Source organism: Erpetoichthys calabaricus, chromosome 11 (assembly GCF_900747795.2).
Source record: "Erpetoichthys calabaricus chromosome 11, fErpCal1.3, whole genome shotgun sequence".
In the NCBI taxonomy this organism is placed as follows: Eukaryota; Metazoa; Chordata; class Cladistia; order Polypteriformes; family Polypteridae; genus Erpetoichthys; species Erpetoichthys calabaricus.
In genome coordinates, this window is record NC_041404.2 from 136,562,101 (window position 1) to 136,585,390 (window position 23,290).

The window sequence follows — 23,290 nt, forward strand, 5'->3', positions numbered from 1 at the left end:
ACCCAGCATGCTGCCCAACATTTACAAAATATTATATACACACACACACACACATATACTGTATATATACACACACACACAGTAATCTATATATATATATATATATATATAGATACTGTATAAACTACACACACGCGTTTTTGTTTACAGCATAGCATATTTTATGTAATAATTTACCAAAAAAAGACCTGCCAGTCTCCACCTCTTCTGTCAGCCAACCCCTGCATCGGATCTGGAGAGGAGCCGCCGCGAGCGATACCGCTGACGGCCAGCAGGGGGAGCAGAAGACCGGGCTTTGCGGAGGTGGCGTCGCCGGCCGGTCGCCGTTGCAGCGCAGGTTCGCCCGCATTCCTCCAAACGGTGACTCCTCGGCGGTCTTGTGCTCGGCAGGCTGCTCACTGCCACTTGTGCTTCTGGCCGCTCAGCGCTGGACGGCGTCCTCTTCCAGTCCGTTTCTTGTCGTCTTCTTGTCATTGATGAAGGTGTTGGGACCTCCCTGGATCCGAAGGAGCGCAGCACTCGTGTCTTCAGCCCGGACGTCTGTGAAGCAAAACAAAATGCGGACCTGAGTGACACAACTGCATGGCAGGTGAGTGTTTGTTGACCGAGAAGGGGGGCACCTCATTAAGGTTGAGGACACAAAACAGGGGCATCCTCTCTGTGACTGAAGTTTTGTAAAAAGTGAGAGGTACTTGACCGGTGGGATAGGGTGTGTGTGTGTGTGTGTGGGGGGGGGGGGGGGGGGGGGGTCCCTGGCAGTAAGGACTGGAGCCCACCATCCGCTCCAGGTGAGCAGCCCCTGTAGTTTGACGACAGACTTTGAAAGAGAGACGATGTTCTCTGTGACCTCTTTGCTTGTTGTTATTGACTGAGAAATGGCAGGCCACGTTGGCACTCAAACCTTACAAATTGCAGTCATGGCACCCCATGAAGCGTGACCAGGTGAGCCTTCAGGTGAGCTGCATTACTTCATGGCCTCCTTATTTGTTTTTCTTGGGCTTCTATGCAGAACTCTCCGCTTTCTTTTTGGTGAATTTGATTTGAACATGCAGGGTGTTGGCACGTGCCCCTCTGCTCTGCACTTTGAACTTGTGCCATCATGTTTGGTTGGCATCTTTATCTAAGATGACTTAAAATATTTGAGAGGTACAATCAATTCCATTTCTTTTATTTTTACCATTTGGAGTACGGGCAGGTGAAGTGACTTGCTCAGGGTGCCATGGTGTCAGTAGTGGGATTTGAACCCAACATCTCTGGCTTTGAAGTCCAAAGCCTTAACCACTATGCCATACTGCCCAATTTCATCAGTGCCTTTATTAAAGGGGACATTGTCCCTTCAGGTCATGGGGCATTTCAACTGCAGCACCTCTCCTTCTGCCCGAGTTCTTCTGGCTTAAATCTCTTTGAAGCCTGGCACAGCTTTGCCCTTTGCCCAGTCCAAGCAAACTGGTCTTGTTTTTCCAGTTGAACCATTGTTAAATAGAAGATCATCCATCCATCCATCCATCCATTTTCCAACCCGCTGAATCCGAACACAGGGTCACGGGGGTCTGCTGGAGCCAATCCCAGCCAACACAGGGCACAAGGCAGGGAACCAATCCCGGGCAGGGTGCCAACCCACCGCAGGACACACACAAACACACCCACACACCAAGCACACACTAGGGCCAATTTAGAATCGCCAATCCACCTAACCTGCATGTCCTTGGACTGTGGGAGGAAACCGGAGTGCCCGGAGGAAACCCACGCAGACACGGGGAGAACATGCAAACTCCACGCAGGGAGGACCCGGGAAGTGAACCCGGGTCCCCAGATCTCCCAACTGCGAGGCAGCAGCGCTACCCACTGCGCCACCGTGCCAATAGAAGATCAGTCCATGTATATAAAATGAATAATGTACACTGGCATTCACCCAAATCATGCCCTTCCATTTCCAGATCACTGTTAATATCCAGCTAAAAAAGGGGGGTGCCAATCAGATCCTTGATGCCCATTAGTCTGATCCCAATCTCCACTTTATCCCTTGTAGTAGACCCACCTGACCACCTTCTCTCAGGGCACCCCCTTACTGCACCTCCCAGCTGGGCACCTTCACAGCTCATAATTCAGGACTTTGTGCCAAATGAAATCATTTAAATGATCGACTGGTACCTCGAAGCATGAGGGGTGTCTCACTGAATTTGACTCCCAACAACACTCTTTGCCCTCCACCACAGTTACCTGAGTGCCCACATTAAATTCAAAGAGCCGGGGCCCGTTACGCCTTAACCGTATTTTGATCGTTTCGAGGGGGCGTGACCTTCTGTTACCACGGAATATCTGGGGGTGTGGCTATAAGCCACTGTAAGACCCCTCAGTTCACTGCACCCGGGTTCTGTCAGATGTCAAGAGGAGTTCCTGAAGCTCCTTCACGCTCTTTGCCACTTTCCATGAAGTTAGCTGGCTCGACCCACTCACATTTTGGCCCATTCAGCGTGTTTGGTGGTCTTTGGAACGGATGCCTCTGGAAGGCACAGAGTGCAGTATAAGAACACAACCCCAAATTTGGATACACACCCCTAAGCTCCAAGACCCCAGCCAATCAAACACACAAGGCTATTAACCCGTCCTCCAACTAGAGTGGGCAGTTGGACCGCCGAGCTCTTATTACCTGCATAGCAGCACAGGTGCGCCATCGAAGACCCCTCACGTACTGCACACAATGGCTCATCAGTTTTGGGGTGCTGTTGCTGGGCGGTTTGATCCTGATTCCTGACAGATACTTTGATTTCTTCTAGTTGTTAACGAACGAACAGATTTTTTCAATTTGTATTACAATCCACGCGCGGCACGACGTGCTCCGCTTTGAAATGGGCGCGCGCGCGCGAAGAAGTCGCGTTCTCGACACTCCTTTCCAGAGCGCGCAGCGCAGCCTGTTGCGCCGTCGAGCGCGCCGCCGATATTCCGGTCTGCATGCCACTCGGCTGCGACTCGGGCGCGAAGTTGCAGCGCCGGCGGTTTAAACCCCAAGAACCCGAGAAACGAGACGCTGAAGGCGGACGAGGCTCCCGTGAGGGGTCGCACTTTGGGACGAGCTGGAGGGCAGGTGAGCTGAGTTGCTGGGTGGTCGAGTTGGGAGATCGGCGCGGGTGTCGGCTGTACTTTACAACGCTTGAAGCTCTCTTCTGGTTATCGCCAGTGTCCGTGTACACACATTGACGAAACTGTGTATGACTGTATAGCGCCTTACAGAGGACCTTACAGGTGAGCAAATGAATGCAGAACAGCGTGATCAAATAGTCAGTAGTGTAATTATAAAGATAATAGAAAAATACTTGGTGCTGACATCGGCGTACCTCAGGTACGTCAGGCACTCGACACCCCGCAGGTCGCCGATGTGAGGATGACGGGCGTCCCGACCTGACACTGCCCCTGCTGTGAGGGGGTCGTGCGCTCTCTCCTGCGGTTTACTTCTTCTCGTCCCCGTCGGATTTTGAGTTTTGTTGCCCGAATTTTCCCGCAGCTGTCAGCACTACGTGGACTGCAGTCTGTGATCAATCCGTGATTCCCGTTATGAACGGGACTGTGTTATGTGCACGGGATGCCACTTACCGGTACAGACTGATGGACCGAAGGGTTCGTCCGTGCTGCGATTGCCCCGAGTCGGTCTGTCTGTCCGTCCCTTTGTATTATTATTATTACGGACTTTGACAGGGTTGGCGGAGTGTCACACGCAGCGATCTGCGACACACCGCCGCTGCAAGACAATAACGAGGAGGTGACAGCAGGGCCGTGCCCAGGCGACAGAGGCGCAGACTCACTTTGGTACTCTGATAGGAGACCCCCGTTATAGGACGCGGAACGAGGGGTGTTTTCTGACAGGCTTGGGGTCGTCAGGTGGACTTTTACTTTGGTGAAATGGTGGCCCGAATGGATGCTGGGAAGGGCGGTTTTTATGCCATGTATTGCATTTTGGAAAGGAGAAATGAAGTTCGCACCCACTGGCCAATCTGGTAGCTGCCACCATAAGAATGAGCAGCAAGATGCCAGGCTCGTGAAGGTCTGCCATTCATTCTTGCAGCGCAAAATGCGCACATTGATGGACGGCTGTCGATCAGTCCCTTTGGGTGGGGGGTGCAGTGCCGCAACGAACAGGTCAGCGTGCCAGGCTATTTGCTGATGCCATCAGCTTCAATCAGCGCACAGAGAGTGTGCGTTAAGATGCAACCCCCCCCCAGTCCGGGGACTGTCCCCTCACCCCACTCGTGGTGCCACTGTTAACAATTTCCAGATTATGGACATTCTCGGTGGTGTGCCAGTAGGCTCCTTTCCAGCTCTGGACACGCAAGAACGAGCATGCGACGTTGACAGACGATCCTTCTGCTCTTGGCGAGTCACCTCAAATCCTCTACCCGTATCTGAAATTCGGAGTGACACAGTTAGTGACAGCAACATATTTTATGACGATGATGACGACGGTGGCTTTGGCGTCAGTGGCCTACTGTCATTGCAACAGATGGCAGCTGATTCTTTTTAGTCAAACTGCAGACGAGCCCACCCTGAGCGCATAGCCGGCCATTCGTAGGGCACGCGAGTCCGCTCGTGATTATTCACTCAATTAGAATTTGGGGTCGGAGCCCACCGGTCTGCTCGGACACGTCAAGATGGAGACCAAGTGCTACCCTGCCATACCGTTAAGTTTCCGTGTCGGCCGTTCCTTCTTTGTACAGTCGCTACACACACACACACGACAAGACACGACTGTAAGGGGGGCACAGGGTCGCAGTCTTTAATGCTGCTGCCCCACGGACTTCCGAGTCTCGCGTTCGTGTCGTCGTCCTTTTGCCTTTTCAGTGTAAGACCACCAGCCCATCTCTCGACTATTCGTCATATCGAAGCTGCTTAATGATTTCACTGTTAGGGGCTGCACCGTCACAGTGGGATCCACGATCCTGGGGTCCAATGCCCGGTGTTTTCATCTCATATCTCCTAAGACAGGCTAACAGAGAACAGACTTCATTGGGAGTGGGCACTGTGATGGGCTGGTGCCCTGCCCAGTGTTGGTTCCTGCCTTGCACCAGTCCTGCTAAGATAGGCTGCAGACCCCAAGTGTGAAAATGTTAGATTAGGCCATTCCAAACTGTCCCCCTTGTGAGTGTAAATGTAGGCCTTGTGGTGAACTGGTGCCCAGTCTAGTGTTGGTTCTTTCCATATGCCAGTCCTGCGAAGATAGGCTGCAGACCCCAGGAACCCCCAAGAGGGATGACGCAGTTTTGGAAATGTCATTGGTTAGGGGACTTCAAACTGCTCCCTATGTGTGTTAAGTGTAAATGAAGGCTTTGTGATAGATTGGTGCCCAGTCCTGTATTGGTCCCTGCCTTGTGCCAGCCCTGCCAGGATAGGCTCCAGTCCCCACTGTGTCAGGAAATGTTATGAGCTGGGTGATTTCAAACTGCTCCCCATTTAAGTGTGGGTATAGGTGGCTATGAGTGGACCTTGTGGTTAATTGGTGCCCAATCTAATGTTAGTTCTTTCTTACTACCAGTCCTGCCAGGATAAGCTTCAGCCCCCAAGATGGATGATTCAGGTTTGGAAATGTTATAGGCTAAGTGACTTCAAACTGCGAGTGGGATTAGTGATTGACTGGTGCCCAGTCCAGTGCTGGTTCCTGCATCGTGCCAGTCCTGCCAGGATAGTCTCCAGTCCCCATTGTGTTTGGAAATGTTATGCATTAGGCGATTTCAAACTGCTCTTTGTGTAAGTGCACATATAGATAGCGGAGTGGGCACAGTAATGGACTGGTGCCCAGTCTAGTGTTGGTTTCTGCCTTGTGCCAGCCCTGCCAGGGTATTTAGAAATGTAAGGTTAGGGGATGCCAGACTCAACGCCAAGTGAATGTGAGTGCCTTGTGCTGCAGTGGTGCCCAGTCCAGTCCAGTGCTGGTTCCTGCCACGTGCCCAGTGTTGCCGAGGTAGACTCCACCCTCCATTCCAACTGGATTAATGGGTGTGGGATTTGCTACTCTAAAGGGGTGTCCTGTCACAAGAAGGTCTACAAACACATCAGCGTGTGTGTAAAACGAACAAGTTGGACGTAATTCAATGCCACAGCTGAAATGCCCGAGCTGTGCCCCTGCTAAAATGCTTTTCTCTCATGTCAGGCTCTTCTTATTCAGTCCCATCAGTGTTATTGTTAATAGGCCAAACAGACATGGCGCTCTGTGCCCAATGTGCCACCGAGTGCCAGCCTGTTCTTCTTTTACTTGGAAGCTGTACGTAAATCGATGCCATTGTTTACAAGCTGAACTGCTCCAACCTGTCGGCCCTGCTGTGCCCACCATGACCCTCGCCATCTCCTGCCACTAATCAATATCATCCATACCCCTGTTAATGGGTAACTTATGCCACTCCCCCCTCCGGATTGCCAAGTCTCCCATTTGATCTCTTTGTCATTTTCTGCAGATTTCCGCGGCTCGCCGATTGTTTATTAGTCTTTCCAGCTGCTGCATTTCAGAAAGTTTCAAAAGCAGCAGATAGCAGAACAATAAGACGCTCTTGTGCTTTAATTAAAAGTGGATTGCTACCGAGGAGCAGCTTCTCTCCAGATAGCCACGTGTGTCGTTCTTCTATTCTAATAAACAACAATAAATAAATAAATAATAAATGAATAAATAAAAGAACATTCTTAACCTGCACAGACGACACGTGCGCGATTTCTCACATACGACCCCCCAGTTTTTGGTGTTTGAAGTCTGCGAGCGCTCCCAGTGCGTTTGCTTTTATTTCCATGATCACAACATCTAAAATCTAAAAAGACTCATTGAGAGCTTTAAGGAAACAAAAGGCAGTCCTAAAGTGCGAGGAGATTTCAGTTCCCCTCCTCAACAACTGCCCCTCGCTGCAGGGTGAGACCTGGTGTGGGCGGGGCCTGATGTCAGACTCCTCCCACATTCATTAGTCTTCCCCTTGTTGTGGAATGAGGTGGGGCCAGTACAGAACTGGAAATGGGGCGGGGGAATGAATGTAGGTGGAGTCAGGTGACAGACTCCTCCCCCATTGGGATTAATAAAGTATCTATCTATCATTCATCTTCCCCAAAAGCTAGATGAGGCGGGGCCAGTGGCAGAACTGGAGAGGGGGCGTGGTCATATGTCATGCTCCTCCCTCATTCATTAATCTTCCCCTTGTTGTGGAATGAGGTGGGGCCAGTAGCAGAACTGGAAATGGGGCGGGGGAATGAATGTAGGTGGAGTCAGGTGACAGACTCCTCCCACATTCATTAATCTTCCCCAAAAGCTAGATGAGGTGGGGCCAGTGGCAAAACTGGAGATGGGGCGTGGTCAGATATCAGGCTCCTCCCACATCCATTAATCTTTCCCTTGGGCTTTGAAATGGTTCCCAATATGAAGGCAAAATGGAAATGTTTAAAGGTGTAGTAGGCAGGATACCAAGAGATCAAGCAAACCTGAACTTAGCCCCGGTTAAGGGATGCAGAATTAAAACTGGAATAAATTCAGGAGCCCCGTAGGGTTTTAAAAATCTGTTATCAGCTGCTGACGTTCATTTATGGAAACTACAGATCTAAATAAATCAAGGATCTTTCTGGAACCTTCTTGTGGTTCCCCGTTGGCATCAGTCTGTAGAAGCGCTTTAGCCCTTTGATCTTTTAGAGTGCAGCTCTGTTTGTGTTTCTGTTCCATCCCAAAGTGTTTGGAAGGCCGCAGGTTTATTATTGGGGTCCATGTTTCCTCGGCGTAGCCCCAGCTTTGTATCTTCACACATCTGCTGCTTTTCCATTGGCTTTCTGTGCCAGTCCTGTGATGGAGGTTGTATATTTTAGTGGCAGCAGGGTGACTCCACATCCAGCTTACCAAAGAAATGAACAAATTTCATAGTCACCCATTGTCACAATGAGAAGAAATGCCCACCTGTGTGGTGCGGTGTGTGCCACCCTGACACGTCACATGATGAATCCAAGCGAGGCGGAGACCATTTGCAGTCGTGCAATCTGACAGGCCCAGCCACTCACTCCAATTAGCCCACGACTGACCCCGACAGACCGCCATAGCGGTTGGCTCTCTGTGTGTCCATGAAGCAATGAATGCTCGTCTGCAAGTACAACGCACAGAGGAATAAGGAGTGCGCGTGTTTTGAACTTCACCAACTGTAGAGAAGCTCGTCTGTCTGCAGTGCTTCAGCTGGCGGCACTCATCTTATGGATACAGTGACATTCCATCAAAGACCACATGGCGGGGGTCCGCTGTGAAGCTTCAAGCACCAGGATGTGTCAACATTTAGTTGAAGAGCAGGGGATGTGGACCATGAAGATGTGACGACTGTCGCCATACATTTATAGTCGATCTGGGGGGGTCACAAAAAGTCTGCTGGTACTGGCAGTCACCAGGGCACTAAGTGTGGTAAGCAGGACCGGGCTGAACAGTCGGCAGACAGACCCGAAATTTGACATCCCCAACGATTTTAAATCATGTAAATGAGATCAGCACCTGCGGTCGGCAAATCTGACATACCCCACCAGTCCAAGTCATGTAATGTAATGTGATAGCGGCTTTAGTTTGTCAAATTATCAAAGACAAAAAGCGTCCAAAGTCACCTTCATAACCACACAAACCTTTGGCACCTTATGAGATTACAAATGCGCCCACCATTCTTTGCAGAAGATGAGAGACATTTATATAAAGTTCTGTCTTGTCTTCATCTTTCTCTGACATTAGATGAACAGACTGCGGTGGGTTGGCACCCTGCCCTGGATTGGTTCCTGTGTTGGCTGGCATTGGCTCCAGCAGACCCCCGCGACCCTGTGTTCGGATTCAGCGGGTTGGATAATGGATGGATAGATGAACAGACGGAGATGGGAATATCTGTACAAAAAAAGGGTGGTCCCTTAATGCACATTAACTAAATATATGCTAATAAGGCCTTCTTTGCCACCGAAAATAACCCCAAACTATTCAAACATTCTGGAAAATATCCAAGAAAACTAGCATTGTCCATTCCATAAAAAATAAAATAACAGAAATCACCTGATGTGGCAACACTGTCGTGTAAGGACTTCTAATTTTATGCCAATGAAATTTGCTTTTCATAACTGAAAATGTATGAGCGCAATGTATGAGAGGAAAGCGTGCACGCGCGCCCCTGTCTGTTAATTAAGAGGACACAATTAGCAGGCAAGTGCGCGCGCCTGCCAATGAGCAAGCAAAGTGCGCGCGCGTGCCTCTTTGTTAAATAGGCTGTGAACGCAAATCCACGGGCAGGTACTTCATGAATTAAAGGGTTAATAGCGCTCGTCTGCCCCCTCCGTTAATGGTGCGCGCGCCTCAGCAGCTCTGAGTAAATGCGCGCGTCTGTTCTTCGCTTGGACTTTTTACCATTTCTGTATTAATATTGCAGTATGTGATCTGGACAGTAAACGCATGCGCTCTTCTGACACATAATGAAGTAAAATGTGCGGGTTTGCTCATCAATTAGGAAATGAGTCGGTGTATCAGCACCCTCGGAATTTTTGGAATAACGGGAACTGAATTTATTGCGCCACTAAATGAATGCGCTCCATTTCCATCAGATGCGTCTGCGTCATGTTCACCAAAGCAACCATTTTCGGGTCAATCTCTGGCAGCTTAATGCTAAAGGTAGGAACTTCTGGACAAAACGCCTCGATCCATTTTAGAATTATCCGCGCGTTCTCTAGGACTGTACAAACAAGTCGCAGACAATGGACGAAGCCCAGGGGAACACAAGGGAAGCGCGCAAAGTCCACTCAGAGGGCACCCCAGGAGACTCCAATCAGTCCGAATTGCTTGTGATTTGTTTGTTTTTTCCCCCCTCATGCAGTGCGACCTCAGAAATTTGTCGTTAATGCAGAGGACAAAAATGGGAGCCGGAGGTGCGATGACGCCGCAATGATTAAGGTGGCCTCTTGAACGGGCGGACATGAGGGGAGTTGTGCTTTGAGGGTTCATTGTACAAATCAAGCACAGGAAAACATTTTCAAACGCGCTCAGTGCAAGTGAGGGGCAACAGAAATACAGGAAAGGGCCCTGGAGAGGGCGCCAGTCAGGCCGTCCATCGCGGGTCCAACTCGTGCACACACTCGAGTTAATTTCGAATCACCGATCAAACGAACCTGCGTGTCCCGACTCGCATGGAGAGCCACAAACACGCGGAATAAACAAGCGTGGTACGTCGGGGAGCTTCAAAGCTCATCATGAAGTCATTTTGGAGAAATTAGGGATTAGTGGAAAGAGGAGAGCGTGCTGACCCCTCACCGACAAACGGAAATGAAGCCAGAACGTCTGAGCCGTACGCTCTAACCACTGCGCCTCCCACAGACATATTAAAGACTTGCAATACAGGTTCAGGATATGCACCCCCTAAATATTTGGAATATTTAGAACAGCAGCCGGCCTTCCTCATTTAGCCCTTGCATTGACCACTAATGGGAATCACCGCAGGATAGAAAGGTGGCTCTTGGGTGCGACAGACGGGAGCGCGCGCGCGCGCGTGCAATGCAGCGATGCCCAGCTCGAGCGGTGCCGCCAACGCTGAGTGCCCGTCATTTACTTCACACGCTCAAGCGGAAATATTCCGAAAAATCGGCCAATTTGATCGATAATTGCCCGTTGTCGTCCTCCTCTTCCACACTCCACTGGTTATATTTAAGCCTGCGCTAAATGAGTTTATGTCCGCTTATTACGGGAAGAGCAATCATTCAGGATGCGCCTGCACTAAAACGCGAATGCCTGCGGCTCCAGAGGGGAAGCCTTTTCTAGGGCCACACATAGCGGCAAACTGAGAAAATGGCTTGTTTGAGCGGTTCTTCGAATGAGCCCCGGTAGACATTACCGACATTAATAGATCGTTAATAATGGTCGGTAAAGCCCGCCGGCCTGGACGCCTTCCGACGCAACTGCACGCAAAAATCAAACTCTTGTTCTTTTTCTCAGCTCACTTGAATTGAATTTACGCGAAGCGAGGAGGTTTGGAGACTCGGCGCCTTCATCTCGAGCAGAATCGACTTTCACTTCGTGGGTGTCACGTTAAGGAGTCGGAGTTAATAATATGAACGGATGATGAATGGCATCTCGCACAAAAAGCATTGCTCATATGTTAGACCGTTACACAAAGTGAAAGTTTATAAGGCTGAAAAATAGTTTTAGGGGGATATTTGCCATAAGGCAGCTTAAGATGAGCGCAGGCTTAACATAATCGACAGCATGTGTTTGGACGTCATAATAATACGTTTCTGCATAAAGAGCACCCCAGGCTTTAATGGGCACTTTTGTCTGCTAAATATTAGACGGGCATCTAACATGGTAGGTGGCACAGTTACCTCCTAATGGCGATCAGATGTTGTAAATCTGCACCACGTTGTTTGCCGAAGACGGGCAGTTGAATCCATTTTAAAATATGTGCTCCCTTTTGTCCTATGTGTACCTTCAGCGCCTTTCCCGGTATCCTCGTGTATCTGACTAGCGGTCCCCGTTTCTCAGACTTTGTCACTTTAAGGCCCCTTTGTTGCCTGCAGCCGACTCTCAGCGTGCCTCCTAACCCCTTACTCCTCCTCCTGTTCCTCACACTTTGGCTTTCGATCACATTAGCAAAGCCACGCTGGCCAATCAGATTCTTCCGAGGGCCCAGATACACACACACACACACACACACACACAAACACACTCACTCGGATCTTAGGGTTTAGTAGAAGATAACGGGAAAGCTCATGTACAGTGCAGTTTAACTCTTTCATACATCCCACAGTCAGTCACATTTAAACATCTGCAGATATCGGGTGCACTGCACGCATTTCCTTCCTACACTCTTACATATTCTGGTTGTGTAATGGCCACCTACTGGGTCGTGTGGTTCCTAATGGAGAGCCATCGCATGACAAAGAGCCATTTCATTCCGGGGAGCGTTCTTTGTGTGTAAAGTGGGCTCTTTGGGTTTATAATATGTGGGCAAAGTAGAAATCTGTAAAGTTGAGTAGGCCAGGGTTTACAAGTTGCTGTTCTTTATGATGCTAGGGGGGTCACCGACCAGATGATTGCACTCGAGCCCCCCTCGCCGCTCTAATGATTGGGTTCAACTCACGGAGGGCGCGCGCGTGTATCTCTGCTTCTTGGGGAAGGCGCGCGCTTTTGTCTCGCAGAACAGTCGTGCACGCGCGTGTATCGTCTCATTAACGAGGAACCGTCTTCATTCATTAGTAACAAATTATATAGCGCCTTTCTCCCTACTGAGAAGGGAGCCACTTCAACCACCCCTAATGTGCAGCACTCACCTGGGCGATGCGACGGCAGCCATTGTTGCGCCAGTACGCTCACCGGTGAGAGACAGCTAGCCAATTAGAGAGAGGGGATGATTAGGGGGGCCAGAATGACCAGGCCATAGAGGACCATTTTAGCCTGGACATCGGGATAACCTCCCCCCCCCCTCAAGAAGGATGTCCAGGGATCTTTCATGACCACAGAGTCAAGACCTCGGGTTTACGTCTCGTCCGAATTAGGTTTTAATTTAAAATGAAGCCCAAGCGTTCACTTCTACCCGACGGACTGGCGCGCGCCGTGCTCTCCTAATTTACAGTCAGACTCGTTGGTTTACCTCCCATTGACAGTCAGATGCTATGAATCTGTCAAACTTGTAAAAAAAAAAAAAAAAAAAAAAAAAAATACCGAAGCCGTGAGTTCGTAGCTCTTTCCTCCACTTTGTTTTAGTGCAACCGGCGTTCAGAGGTTTCTGCCATAATCCGACCCATCTAATATATTTCAGATGTGTTGGGAGAAAAACAAATCATTTCAAAAAACGAGTACATTATTCAAAGTAAGACTATTCGTATCTGTTTTATACTATGAGATGCACACGATCATTCAGAACAGTATTGAAACAAACCAATTAAATAATCTCCGACACAGAGGCGCGCATTTACCTCCTAATTAAAGGGCAGGCGCGCGCTTTAAAATCCTAAGGGACGTGCACGCGCACACAAACAGCCAAACACGTTTTTAGTTAAAAGAGAAGCCCGTGCATTTGCCTCGTTACCGAAAAACAGGTGCGCACAATTATCTCCCAATTAACACTCAATCCAACGGATTTGATGCGTCAGGTGCTGTAATTCTGCGGTTTTATTCCATCAGTTAATAAGACTAGGAACAACGGGGTAGCTCGTGACTCGTGCAGTTTAGTTCTTTCGTATATTCCCTTAATACACAGTCACCCCCTCACCTACTTCACACTTAAAATAATGTGCATATCTACAGATTCTCTCTCAAGGGTATGAGTTTGTTTCCTTTTTGTTGTTCCGGCCTGCGCAGGAACGTTCTAATCGAAGCAAAGAGGCGCGCACTTACCTCCAAACTAAAGTAGGGGCGCGCGCTTTTGGATTCTAACACACATTCATGCGCATCCACCTTTTCCAGAAGCGCGTTCATTCACTTCTCAATTAAAAGAGACGCGCGCAGCCACTGACTGACGAACAGGTGTGCGCAATTACCTCTTAATGAGCAGCCAGGCTCGCGCATTTATTGACAGTCTCGTGCACGTGCTTTACTCCATCATTGACGAATTGATCTGCGCGTGCACTTTGTAGTCGATGTGAACAGCCTCCTAATCAACGGACAGGCGCACGAAGTTACTTCTCAGTTGACGGGGAAGCGCGTGCATTTGTCTCCTCCAATTATCGGAAAGATGCGCGCTTTGGACAACTAATTCACGTTCAGGTTCACGAATTTATCTTCTAATTGACAGGCAGCTGGATGCAATTAACTCTTAATTAACAGTTAGACTCGTACATTAACCTTCGGTTTGGCACACCATCATGATAGACTTGCTTATTAAAGGGCCCGACATGTGCGGGCACTTCATGATCCACGGCCCCCATGTTTAGATCTGGACGAGATTTTTAAAAATTGGGTTTACTTTCTCGAGTCCCAGCCTTTGAATGTTTTACTGCTTTACGTTTGTACATCCATTCTTGTCATCTCATTAGCATATTCAGCACCGTTTCCTTTTCATTCTGTATTTCCCATGGTTCCCACAGGGCTCAAACAGAAGGTCCATCTTGGTACCCCCTCCCTTGGTCCACCCTTCAGATGGTCACCAGCTCCATGAAAAAACACAGTCATCCGCGAAAGCTCGTGACCTTCAAGGCTGTGACTGTGACTGTGTCCTCTCAAGGACTATTCATAAACACTTGGCCTCGTTCTACCTGCTCATCTTTTGGTGTTCAGCTAATTAAAATGAATGTAATGACGGACTCGCCTCTGATTGGACAGCACACTGATTGGGTCACAATTGCCAAATGTGGGTGGCGGGGGTCGCTGAAGAAGAGTCTTCAATGAAGAGGATGATGTAGGAGGGAAGAGGGAACGTCCGCTCTGTCTGGTATTCCCACCGCTGTAAGCGTCCAGTCCTGCCAGTCCATGGCTTACGACCTCTGACCTTCACACTAGTGACTCCCTGACCATGTGACCCGAGCCCGCCGCTGTCCGCCGGCATTTTTCCAGCTTTGTTTGTCAGAATGCGGCCATTAAAATTCCTGAGCGGGGCAGTGGGGGAGGGGAGGCCTTAAGAAGCTTCAGACAGCAGAAGCCCTCGGCTTTCCACTCAGCCCACCACTCTCAGTACGCCATTCGCTGACTCCTCGTGTGCCTTTCACTTCCCCACCCCATGCCCACCCCCATAAGGGCTGTCTCACTCTCCATGGTGGGCCCAGTGTACCACATAGACTGGCACCACCTGAACACGGTGCTTGGTAGCTTATCTTAGCCAACTCTGCCCCTCATTCAGCATTCTGTGCCCATCGTCACATTAGCTGCCCCTCCATGCCCGGGCTTCATGGTGGGCTCTGCCGAGTGTATAAATGATGTCACCTGCACAGGTTTCAGTTTCTTCTCTATCTTGTATGAGTGCCACTGATAAATGCCACTCATAAATCTCTCCTCCCTGGGTGTGTGAAGTGATTACTGGCTTTGTTGGAGTTTATAGACAATTCAGAATTTATAGCACCCTGCCTTGTGTGTGAGTGTGAAATGTAAAGTCTGCCCAGCTCACCCCTGGGCTTGGCACACCTCAAAGTACAAATCTGACGTTCTTCATTGTGAACTTCCCACACCGCAAAGGAAGACGGCGAGAGTGGAAACGGAACTGTCCGGGGCAAAGGGCGAGGTAGGCAGAAATCAGTGTGCCGAGGTGTGCCACTGGGGGCCCGAGGTGACTCAATCTGGCAGCAGAAGCAGATGCCAGCTTGGCTTTACAGTGCACCAGGAGCTTATGGGGCAAGTGAAGTATCCCCACTTAGTACAAAGTAGAGCTGGACCCCCATAGAAAATGTCAGACCCCTCCATCACTCACAACAGATGTGACTCAATGCCCCCCCCCCCCCCCATTTCTTCACCCCTAGAATTCGTCCTGCGTTGATGCTGGGTCAACTTTTCAGCAACTTGCGTTCCATTTGTTCCCATCCAGGGCACCTTTGGGGGCAGCGCTGACTTTGCTCATATCACCCCTCAGCTGATTGAGCCAGCGTTTGTTTGGGCACCCATATGGTTGGCTTTCTTTTGGGCAGAGGGGCAGGGTGGTCTGGCCACAGCTGCAGATCACATGGCCTCACCATCGGAGGTGTGCTTCGTGCATCTCCTCAGCAGCTGGTGCCGCTCCCGTGGACTTCCTTATGTCATTACGTGGTTGAATCGAGTTTGCCCGAGGGTCCAGCGGAGTATTTCCATCATCTGTTTGTGTGTCCCAGTTGAGGACCAGCACTCAGTACTGTCATGGCGACTGGCTGGATGACGATCTGGTAGATCCTAACCTTGAGGTGGGAGGTTTCAGAGGACTTGGTGCCCGGCGCCACTCCAGCCTGGCCATGTTGACTCGAGAGCGCCACCACCAGAGTACATGTACTTGAAATCGGGGGCTTTGTTACGTTCTTGTCCATCTTTGTCTGCAGACCACATCCCACACATTCTGTCTTGTCCATGTTTAGCCGTCACCTGTTCTCTTCCAATCGTGTCTTCCATTGTTGCGCCAGGAGCTCAAGGCTTTGGTGCTCAGAGAGCTGAGCTTTGGTGGGCGAGACTCCAACAGGGCACCAAATGACACTTGTAACGTCCAGCAGTGTATGTTGGCGTCAGGTGCTCCATGGGATTACAGGACACATTAGATTACCTGACGATGGACCCAGTCCCAGGATGAGGGTACCCAAAAGGGGTGGCTTGTTGTTCTCGTGGTGTCCCTTCATCAGCTGGTGGGCAGCGTGCATAGCATTCCATTGTTCCAAAGCCCCCAATGAAGCTGCATTAGCCTGACGTGATGGCGCTGACATTGTGATTTCTATAGCGTGGCATAGCAGACAGATTGGGGGTTAATAATAGGGTGTGAAGACCAGGGGCGCACCTGCCGACACAGTTCAGTCCAACACATAGCCTTTAATTCAGGGACCCGACCCGGGACAGTCACCATGGATGGACACCAGCAGTCACAAGCCCAGTAAACTCTGTCCCTTTCCTCCAAAGCCTTGCAGCCTCCTCCCTTCTCCACAGGCAAGCGTTGTCCTCCGACTGTGAGGCTCCTTTTTAAGCCGCACCCGGGACCATTCCAGGCGGCTTGTTCGGGTGGTCTGGAATTGCTTCCCAGGTGTGTAGGGCTCTGCAGCTCCCACAGCTCCCCCTGGTGGCATCCACGGAACCCAACAGGGCTGTGCTTGCAAACAGTAATTCCCATACAGCCTTGTGGGAATCCGAGGCGCCATTGCAACCTAGGGGGCCTGCCAAGTAACAGTTCGGGAGAGATTGTGCCTCTCGGAAGTCCTCTCCCCCTGTTCCTCGATTTCAGAGGCATCCCAGCCAGGTAATAGTGCCAGCCTTCATCCGTCACAAGGGATACCAGTCGACCAGGCTTAGTGGACCGCAGCTTCCTTGGTGATCCTGTTCCCTCGGACCCCCCACCACCTACTGCAAAAGGAATTTGACTCCACCCACCCTCAGTGGCTCCTCCCACCATGAGATATGGCTCAGCCCACACTACCTCCACAACGCCTCCTTTTCTGCCAGGGCTTAGAATTTCCTACCTTGCAAAATAAAAGTGAAAAACATCTTAGGAAGCCCCCCACTACAAGGGGGGTGGGGGGTATCTACACCCAACTCTCCAGGAAAGACAGTATCCCCTGTCTAATTTATGAAGTTATGACTCCGCCTTCCCCCTCATTGCATGTAAATGACACTGGCCAATCACATCACAGTTCACCTCCAGTTGACAAGGCTCCGCCCCCTCATCAAAGCACTCCGCTTGGCTCTTAAGTCCTTCATGCAGAGCTGCGATTCTGGGGGTAAAGTCCTGAGCTAAGGGGGAGTACAGCAGAAGAAAAGAGTTACGGACCCCGAGATGAGACGCGGTCCTGAGTAAAAATCAAATCCAGAAGGTAAGAACATACGAGTCAGAGAAATGTCGATATCTGCAAGAGCTTCACAACCACGATTTTGTAATGCAAAAGGTCTGAGTCGTGTCCGCAATCTTGGATGAGGATGAGGAGGAGACATTGGTGCGTTCTTCCAAATATATTTTAATTACAATAAATAATTATTACGCTTAGGGAGTGTTGATAGATTTGAAATCAAAACCCAAACTGGCCCTAAAATGCTCTTAAAACAACAACAGAAAAGCCCATAAAACAATAAAAATGGGAATCACTTGATAACACGGGACACCACGTTCATCCCCAGCAGGTTGATTTGGATTTGGGAGCTCACATTAAAGGCCATGAAAACACAAAGGGGCCACACAGACTCGATCCCAAGTCCCTGGAGTTGTAGCCGATTTCCTTCCATGCCTCAGACACTTTAGAACTGGGGTCCCAAACGCAGATTACCATCATGGCATCTTGGCGCCGGATTAAGGGAAACAGAAACCATGAAGGGTCCTCCAACTCCAAAAGCACATCCATAAAGGTAGAAGACGTCAATTAAAGAAGTGCCTGAACGAGAACCTGCGCCTGCTGCGGATTGTGAGCCCCCCACACCCCCCAGCCGCGGGGCGGATCGAGCACTTCCTGGCGTTGCCACTATGAGGCGCACCGCGTTTTGCTGCACTGAAGCCGGAGCTCGGGCACCGGGGACATCTCTGTCCTTGTCAGCAGGCCAGGTGAGGTGGTGAGGTGAGGCGGTTGGTCAGCAGATACCAAAAAATAAAAAGTGCAACTGTGTTTGGAAAACGGAGTGACGGCCGTCAGCTGACAGGCGGAGATCAATAGGCAATTAATGGGCAATAACGTGTGACAGGCAAGCGGGCAAAATGAATGTCACCACGTGATGCTCATGCAACAGGGCCCGCTGGAGTTGTGCCAGCTTCTCCACGGCCCTGCCCGCTCTCACACGGGCAGCGCGGCTGAACTGAACTGAACTTCCTCGTTCCTTTTACAATCGCCGCCCTGCGGCTCGCCTGATAAGTCTGCCCGCATGGGATGCCAGTGTGTGCATCAGAGTGGGCAACAGGCAGAGGCTGAGGGAAGGGGAGTGCTGGGCACTCAGGGATCCTGGACTGGGCGTTCACTCTAAAGCTTGTGTGTGCAGCAGTGAAGGGGACTGCTGGTCACTCTGAGGGTCTGCTTCACTGTCTCGTGCACTCGGCCCCTCTTTTCATTCACTTCTTTATGAATTCTTCTCCACCGGTGGTCTGCCGGTCACTTCTGTGGTCGTCACTCCCCTGCTCGTCCCTTCTCTCGTTGTCTGTGCTCACTCTCTCGTCTCCTCGCTCACTCTTTCACACCCCTGGACTCGTTCCCTGGCTCACTCCTTCACTCCCACATTCTCTCGCTCATTCTTTCATGGACTGGCGCCCCTTCACTTGCTCACAGCCACAGATTCCTAGGAGTGGGCTTCACTCATTCACTTGCTCTTTCTTTTCACTCCTTTATTCTCTGGCTCACTCCCTCACCCACTTTCATCCCTTTTCTCCGTGAATTCTGCTCTTCTCTTTTTGGTTTGATCCTTCCTTTATTCACTCTCACTCACTCTCTCTTCATCTCTCCCTTTACTCCTCCACTCACTCACTCACTCATTCATTTTTCTCTCTTTCTCATTTCCCCATGTGGTGCAGTGGGTCAGAGGTCCGCGGCCGTACAAGTGGGGCTGACGTAAAGCCGTGTGGTCACTAATGGCGGATTGGATGTTTGCTAATTCACGTTCACATCCCACATTAACGCTCCATGGCTCAGTAAGGAAAATGCAGAACCTCACGGGGAGTCTAAGGGTCTCAGCTAGGATGGAGATCGAGTGGAAGAGAGCTCTGAACTGGGTGAGGCGGGCGAGATGCTCCCTGGTGCGGCAAGGAGAGTGGCACTTCAGCATTGGCAGCCGGAGGAGCAGAGCACTCCGATTAATGAGCACTCCCGTTTCCGGTTTATCTGCTGCCGATTCCCTCTTTGTCTGGTAGTTCTGATTCCTGTTGTCTTCCTTCCCTCCATCCCTCACGTGGTTGCTTTTGTTTTCCAGGGAGGCTCCCCAGGACACCATGGACCAGTTCAAGGATCACACATTTGATGCCAACATCAAAGACAATCAGTCTTTGCTTGGCAACTTTTCTTTCAACAAGACCATGCCAGTGGTGGCATTCCAGGGCGTGAGCACGGTCCTCATCCCCCTCGTCTATTTCATCGTCTGCGTGATTGGACTCAGCGGCAACACGCTGGTCATCTACGTTGTACTTCGCTACACCAAGATGAAGACCGTTACAAACATTTACATCTTTAACTTGGCCATGGCGGATGAGCTCTTCATGCTGGGCCTGCCCTTCTTGGCCACTCAGAACGCCCTGTCCTACTGGCCATATGGGACATTCCTGTGCCGCCTGGTCATGACCGTTGATGGCATCAACCAGTTCACCAGCATCTTCTGCCTGACCGTGATGAGCATTGACCGCTACTTAGCCGTGGTCCACCCCATCAAGTCCACCAAGTGGCGCAGGCCAAGGGTGGCCAAGATGATCAGTGCCACTGTGTGGTTGCTCTCCTTCTTGGTTGTGCTGCCCGTGATCATCTATGCTGACATTCAAGAGGAATTCAACACGTGCAACATTAACTGGCCGGACCCCAAATCCGTCTGGTCTGCAGCCTTCATCATCTACGCCTCCGTGATAGGATTTTTTGGACCCTTGCTGGTCATCTCCCTCTGTTACCTGCTAATTGTGATCAAGATCAAATCGTCCAGCTTGCGCGTGACATCGGTCCGAAGGAGGAACTGCGAGCGGAAGGTCACCCGCATGGTGGTGGTCATCGTGCTGGTGTTTGTCATCTGCTGGCTCCCTTTCTACATTCTGAATATCGTCAACCTGATTGTCCTGCTGCCCGAGGAGCCTGTGGTGATGGGCATCTACTTCTTCGGCGTGGTGCTCTCCTATGCCAACAGCTGCACAAACCCCATTTTGTACGGTTTCCTCTCAGACAACTTCAAGCAGAGCTTTCGGAAAGTCTTGTGCTTGCGGAAAGGCAACGAGATCGAGGACTGCGAGCAGCACCTGCCCAGGCTGGACAACAGTAAGGTCCACAACTCGTACGAGTGCCAGCGGAATAACGGCTACAGTGGGCACATGCAGACCAGCCAGCTGTGAGCCAAAGGCGGAACAATTTGTTTTGTATTCTTATTAAGGCCCGAATTCTGGCACCCAGGACTGAAAGCCCCTGAACAAAGGAGTGATGAGGTGGGCCGTTTATTGTCTTATGTCTGCACGCTTGCTGGAGACCACTGATACCCGATGTCTCCGGGTTTGCTGGTACCTTTTTCAGTAGGTGGCCGGGTCTTTGAACCCTTTTCATTTGGACAAAAGGCACGTTGGATGTAAGAGAGCACCGAAGGTGGTCCTGAGGGTGTATTTTTTTTTTTTTGTTGGTCACCAAGTGTCACCATGCTGATGTCAACCATTCTCATCTCCATCCACAATTCCTACAGCTGTGGTTCAGTTTCCCTTGGGGAACCAATCCTAACAGACGGAATGTACTAGCGCTCTGCTCACAAGGCTCCGCCCACTGTCGACAATTCATGGTTCTATAGCCACACCCATGTTCTCTCACTGGGAGACTTGATTCAGAAAGGCTCCACCCACTGCCGACAAGTTCTGATGTCTTGTGGCTTCGTAGCTCCACCCACCATTGACAAATTCTGGACACTCGTACTTCCGTAGCTCCACTCAGTTCTGTCTTTGACTCCGAAAGACTCCATCCACTGTGGACATGTCGTGGAAGCTCATTGGTCCATAGCCTCAGCACTATTCTCTCATTTTGAAGATTGACTCAAAATGGCTCCTCCCACTGTTGACAAGTTCAGGTTGTTTATGGTTCCATAGTCCAACCCCTAGCCTGATTCAGAAAGCCTCCGCCCACTTTTGATGAGTTCAGAAGACCTGTGGTTTTATAGCCACACCCCATTATCTCATTGGGAGACTTGAGAGCAAAAGGTTCCACCCACTATGGACAAGTTCAGAAGGCTTGTGGCTCCATAGCCACACCCCATTATCTCATTGGGAGCCTTAAGAGCAAAAGGCTCCACCCACTATGGACGAGTTCAGAAGACTTGTGACTCCACACCTTTTTCCTCTTATTGAGAGGACTGACTCAAATGGGCTCCACCCACTCTTAACAGGTTCATAATGCTTTTGGTTCCATGGCCACGCCCCTTTCCTGATTCAGGAAGGCTCCACCCACTATGGACAAGTTCAGAAGGCTTGTGGTTCCATATCTCAATCATTTTTAATCTTATTGAGAGGACTGACTCAAATAGGCTCCACCCACTCTTAACAGGTTCAGAAGTCTCGTGATTCCATAGCCACACCCCAATATCTCATTGGGAGACTTGAGCACAAAAGGCTCCGCCCACTATGGACAAGTTCAGAAGGCTTGTGGTTCCATATCTCAATCATTTTTAATCTTATTGAGAGGACTGACTCAAATAGGCTCCACCCACTCTTAACAGGTTCAGAAGTCTCGTGATTCCATAGCCACACCCCAATATCTCATTGGGAGACTTGTGTCCAAAAGGCTCCGCCCACTATGGACGAGTTCAGAAGGCTTGTAGCTCCATAGCTTTTTCCTCTTATTGAGAGGACTGACTCAAATGGGCTCCACCCACTCTTAACAGGTTCATAATGCTTTTGGTTCGATAGCCACACCCCTTTTCTGATTCAGGAAGGCCCCGCCCACTATGGACAAGTTCAGAAGGCTTGTGGCTCCGTAGCCACGCCCCTGTTATCTCATTGGGAGACCTGAGTCAAAAATGGCGAGTTCGAGAGGCTTGTTGCTCCGTAGCTCCACTCCATCCTCTCATTGGGAGACTTGACTCATTGAGACTCCTCCCACTTTTGATGACTTTAGAAGGCTGGTGGCCCCAGTCCTAACTCATAAAGGCTCCACCCACTGTTGACGAGTTCAGGACGACTCTCTTTGTTCCATCAGCTTCATCCCGGCTTCTCACTGGGGGACTCAACTCACGCCAAGCCGACTCTGCTGAGACCAAAGGAGAGTAAGTAAAAGAGTCGAGGACGGACAGACACTCCATAAAAGGCTGGGCTGCATGGTGTGAAAGCTCCAGGGCATATTGAGCTCCTGCCAGTTTAGAGAATAAAAGGGAATTTGCCTAATCGACCACTTTTCACCCTCCATGCCAACGTTCAAGCACCACTCTGGAAGGCCTGTAAACTGCCAGCGGCACAATCAGCAGCTCCTGTAAAGACACTCCATTGATTTTACTAGCATTTCATTTTTGTCCTCTCGTGGTCCCCATCTCAGTTTCTTCTCCGCCTGGAAATGCTAAATAAGAAACTCCAAGAAAGCTGGGAGGCTTCATGTGATTGCAACTCCTTAGCCATTGTTGTTCCCAGCTTTTGCTGTCCCGGCCAGACCTGGTGTGCCATTTTCCACTGATGTCCGAGTCGTCACCCTGTACCCTGGAGTACCCGCTTTACTGCCCACACAAGACTGAATGGCTGATTGCTCCTTGAATTGACTGACTGGTGTTGGTGTCGACTAGACGGTGGGTGACGCGCACCCCCTGCACTGCTTTAGAGACTCCATGTAACAAACTTCAGCACTGTGGCCTCAGCGGCACTGGGGTCCTCGGTGTGTCTGCCTGTTACATTTCATTAAAGATAATGGAGGATGAGCGCCGCCAGTCCTGCTCTTATTTTGGGCTTTACTCTTAAATGAGGACCTCTGAGGGTCCTAAAATGGGCACCAAGTAAACAGGGTCAGAGTCGCTGGTCTCACCCTTGTACACATGAGATCTTCTGCACCTTCACACATTCCCGTAAGAGCAAAG

General features: G+C 50.3%; 1 protein-coding gene across 9 annotated transcripts; it reads left to right on the forward strand.

The window, feature by feature from the left end:
* Positions 1 to 476: 476 nt before the first annotated feature.
* Positions 477 to 23,139, forward strand: LOC114660975 (somatostatin receptor type 5). Of its 9 annotated transcripts, none has more exons than XM_051933448.1 (4): positions 477 to 589; positions 19,478 to 21,434; positions 21,520 to 21,777; positions 21,950 to 23,139. In XM_051933448.1, exon 2 carries the CDS (start codon positions 19,497 to 19,499, stop codon positions 20,589 to 20,591), a length of 1,095 nt encoding a protein of 364 aa, XP_051789408.1. In that variant the 5' UTR covers positions 477 to 589; positions 19,478 to 19,496; the 3' UTR covers positions 20,592 to 21,434; positions 21,520 to 21,777; positions 21,950 to 23,139. The 9 variants fall into 9 exon arrangements, with proteins under 9 accessions (XP_051789408.1, XP_051789412.1, XP_051789410.1 ...); XM_051933452.1 differs by having other exon boundaries at positions 22,115 to 23,139; XM_051933450.1 differs by having other exon boundaries at positions 21,520 to 21,690.
* The last annotated feature ends 151 nt before the right edge of the window (positions 23,140 to 23,290 follow it).

Coding starts and splice junctions, on each gene's coding strand:
- LOC114660975 (XM_051933448.1), top strand. CDS start 19,497: ATGGACCAGTTCAAGGATCACACATTTGATGCCAACATCAAAGACAAT.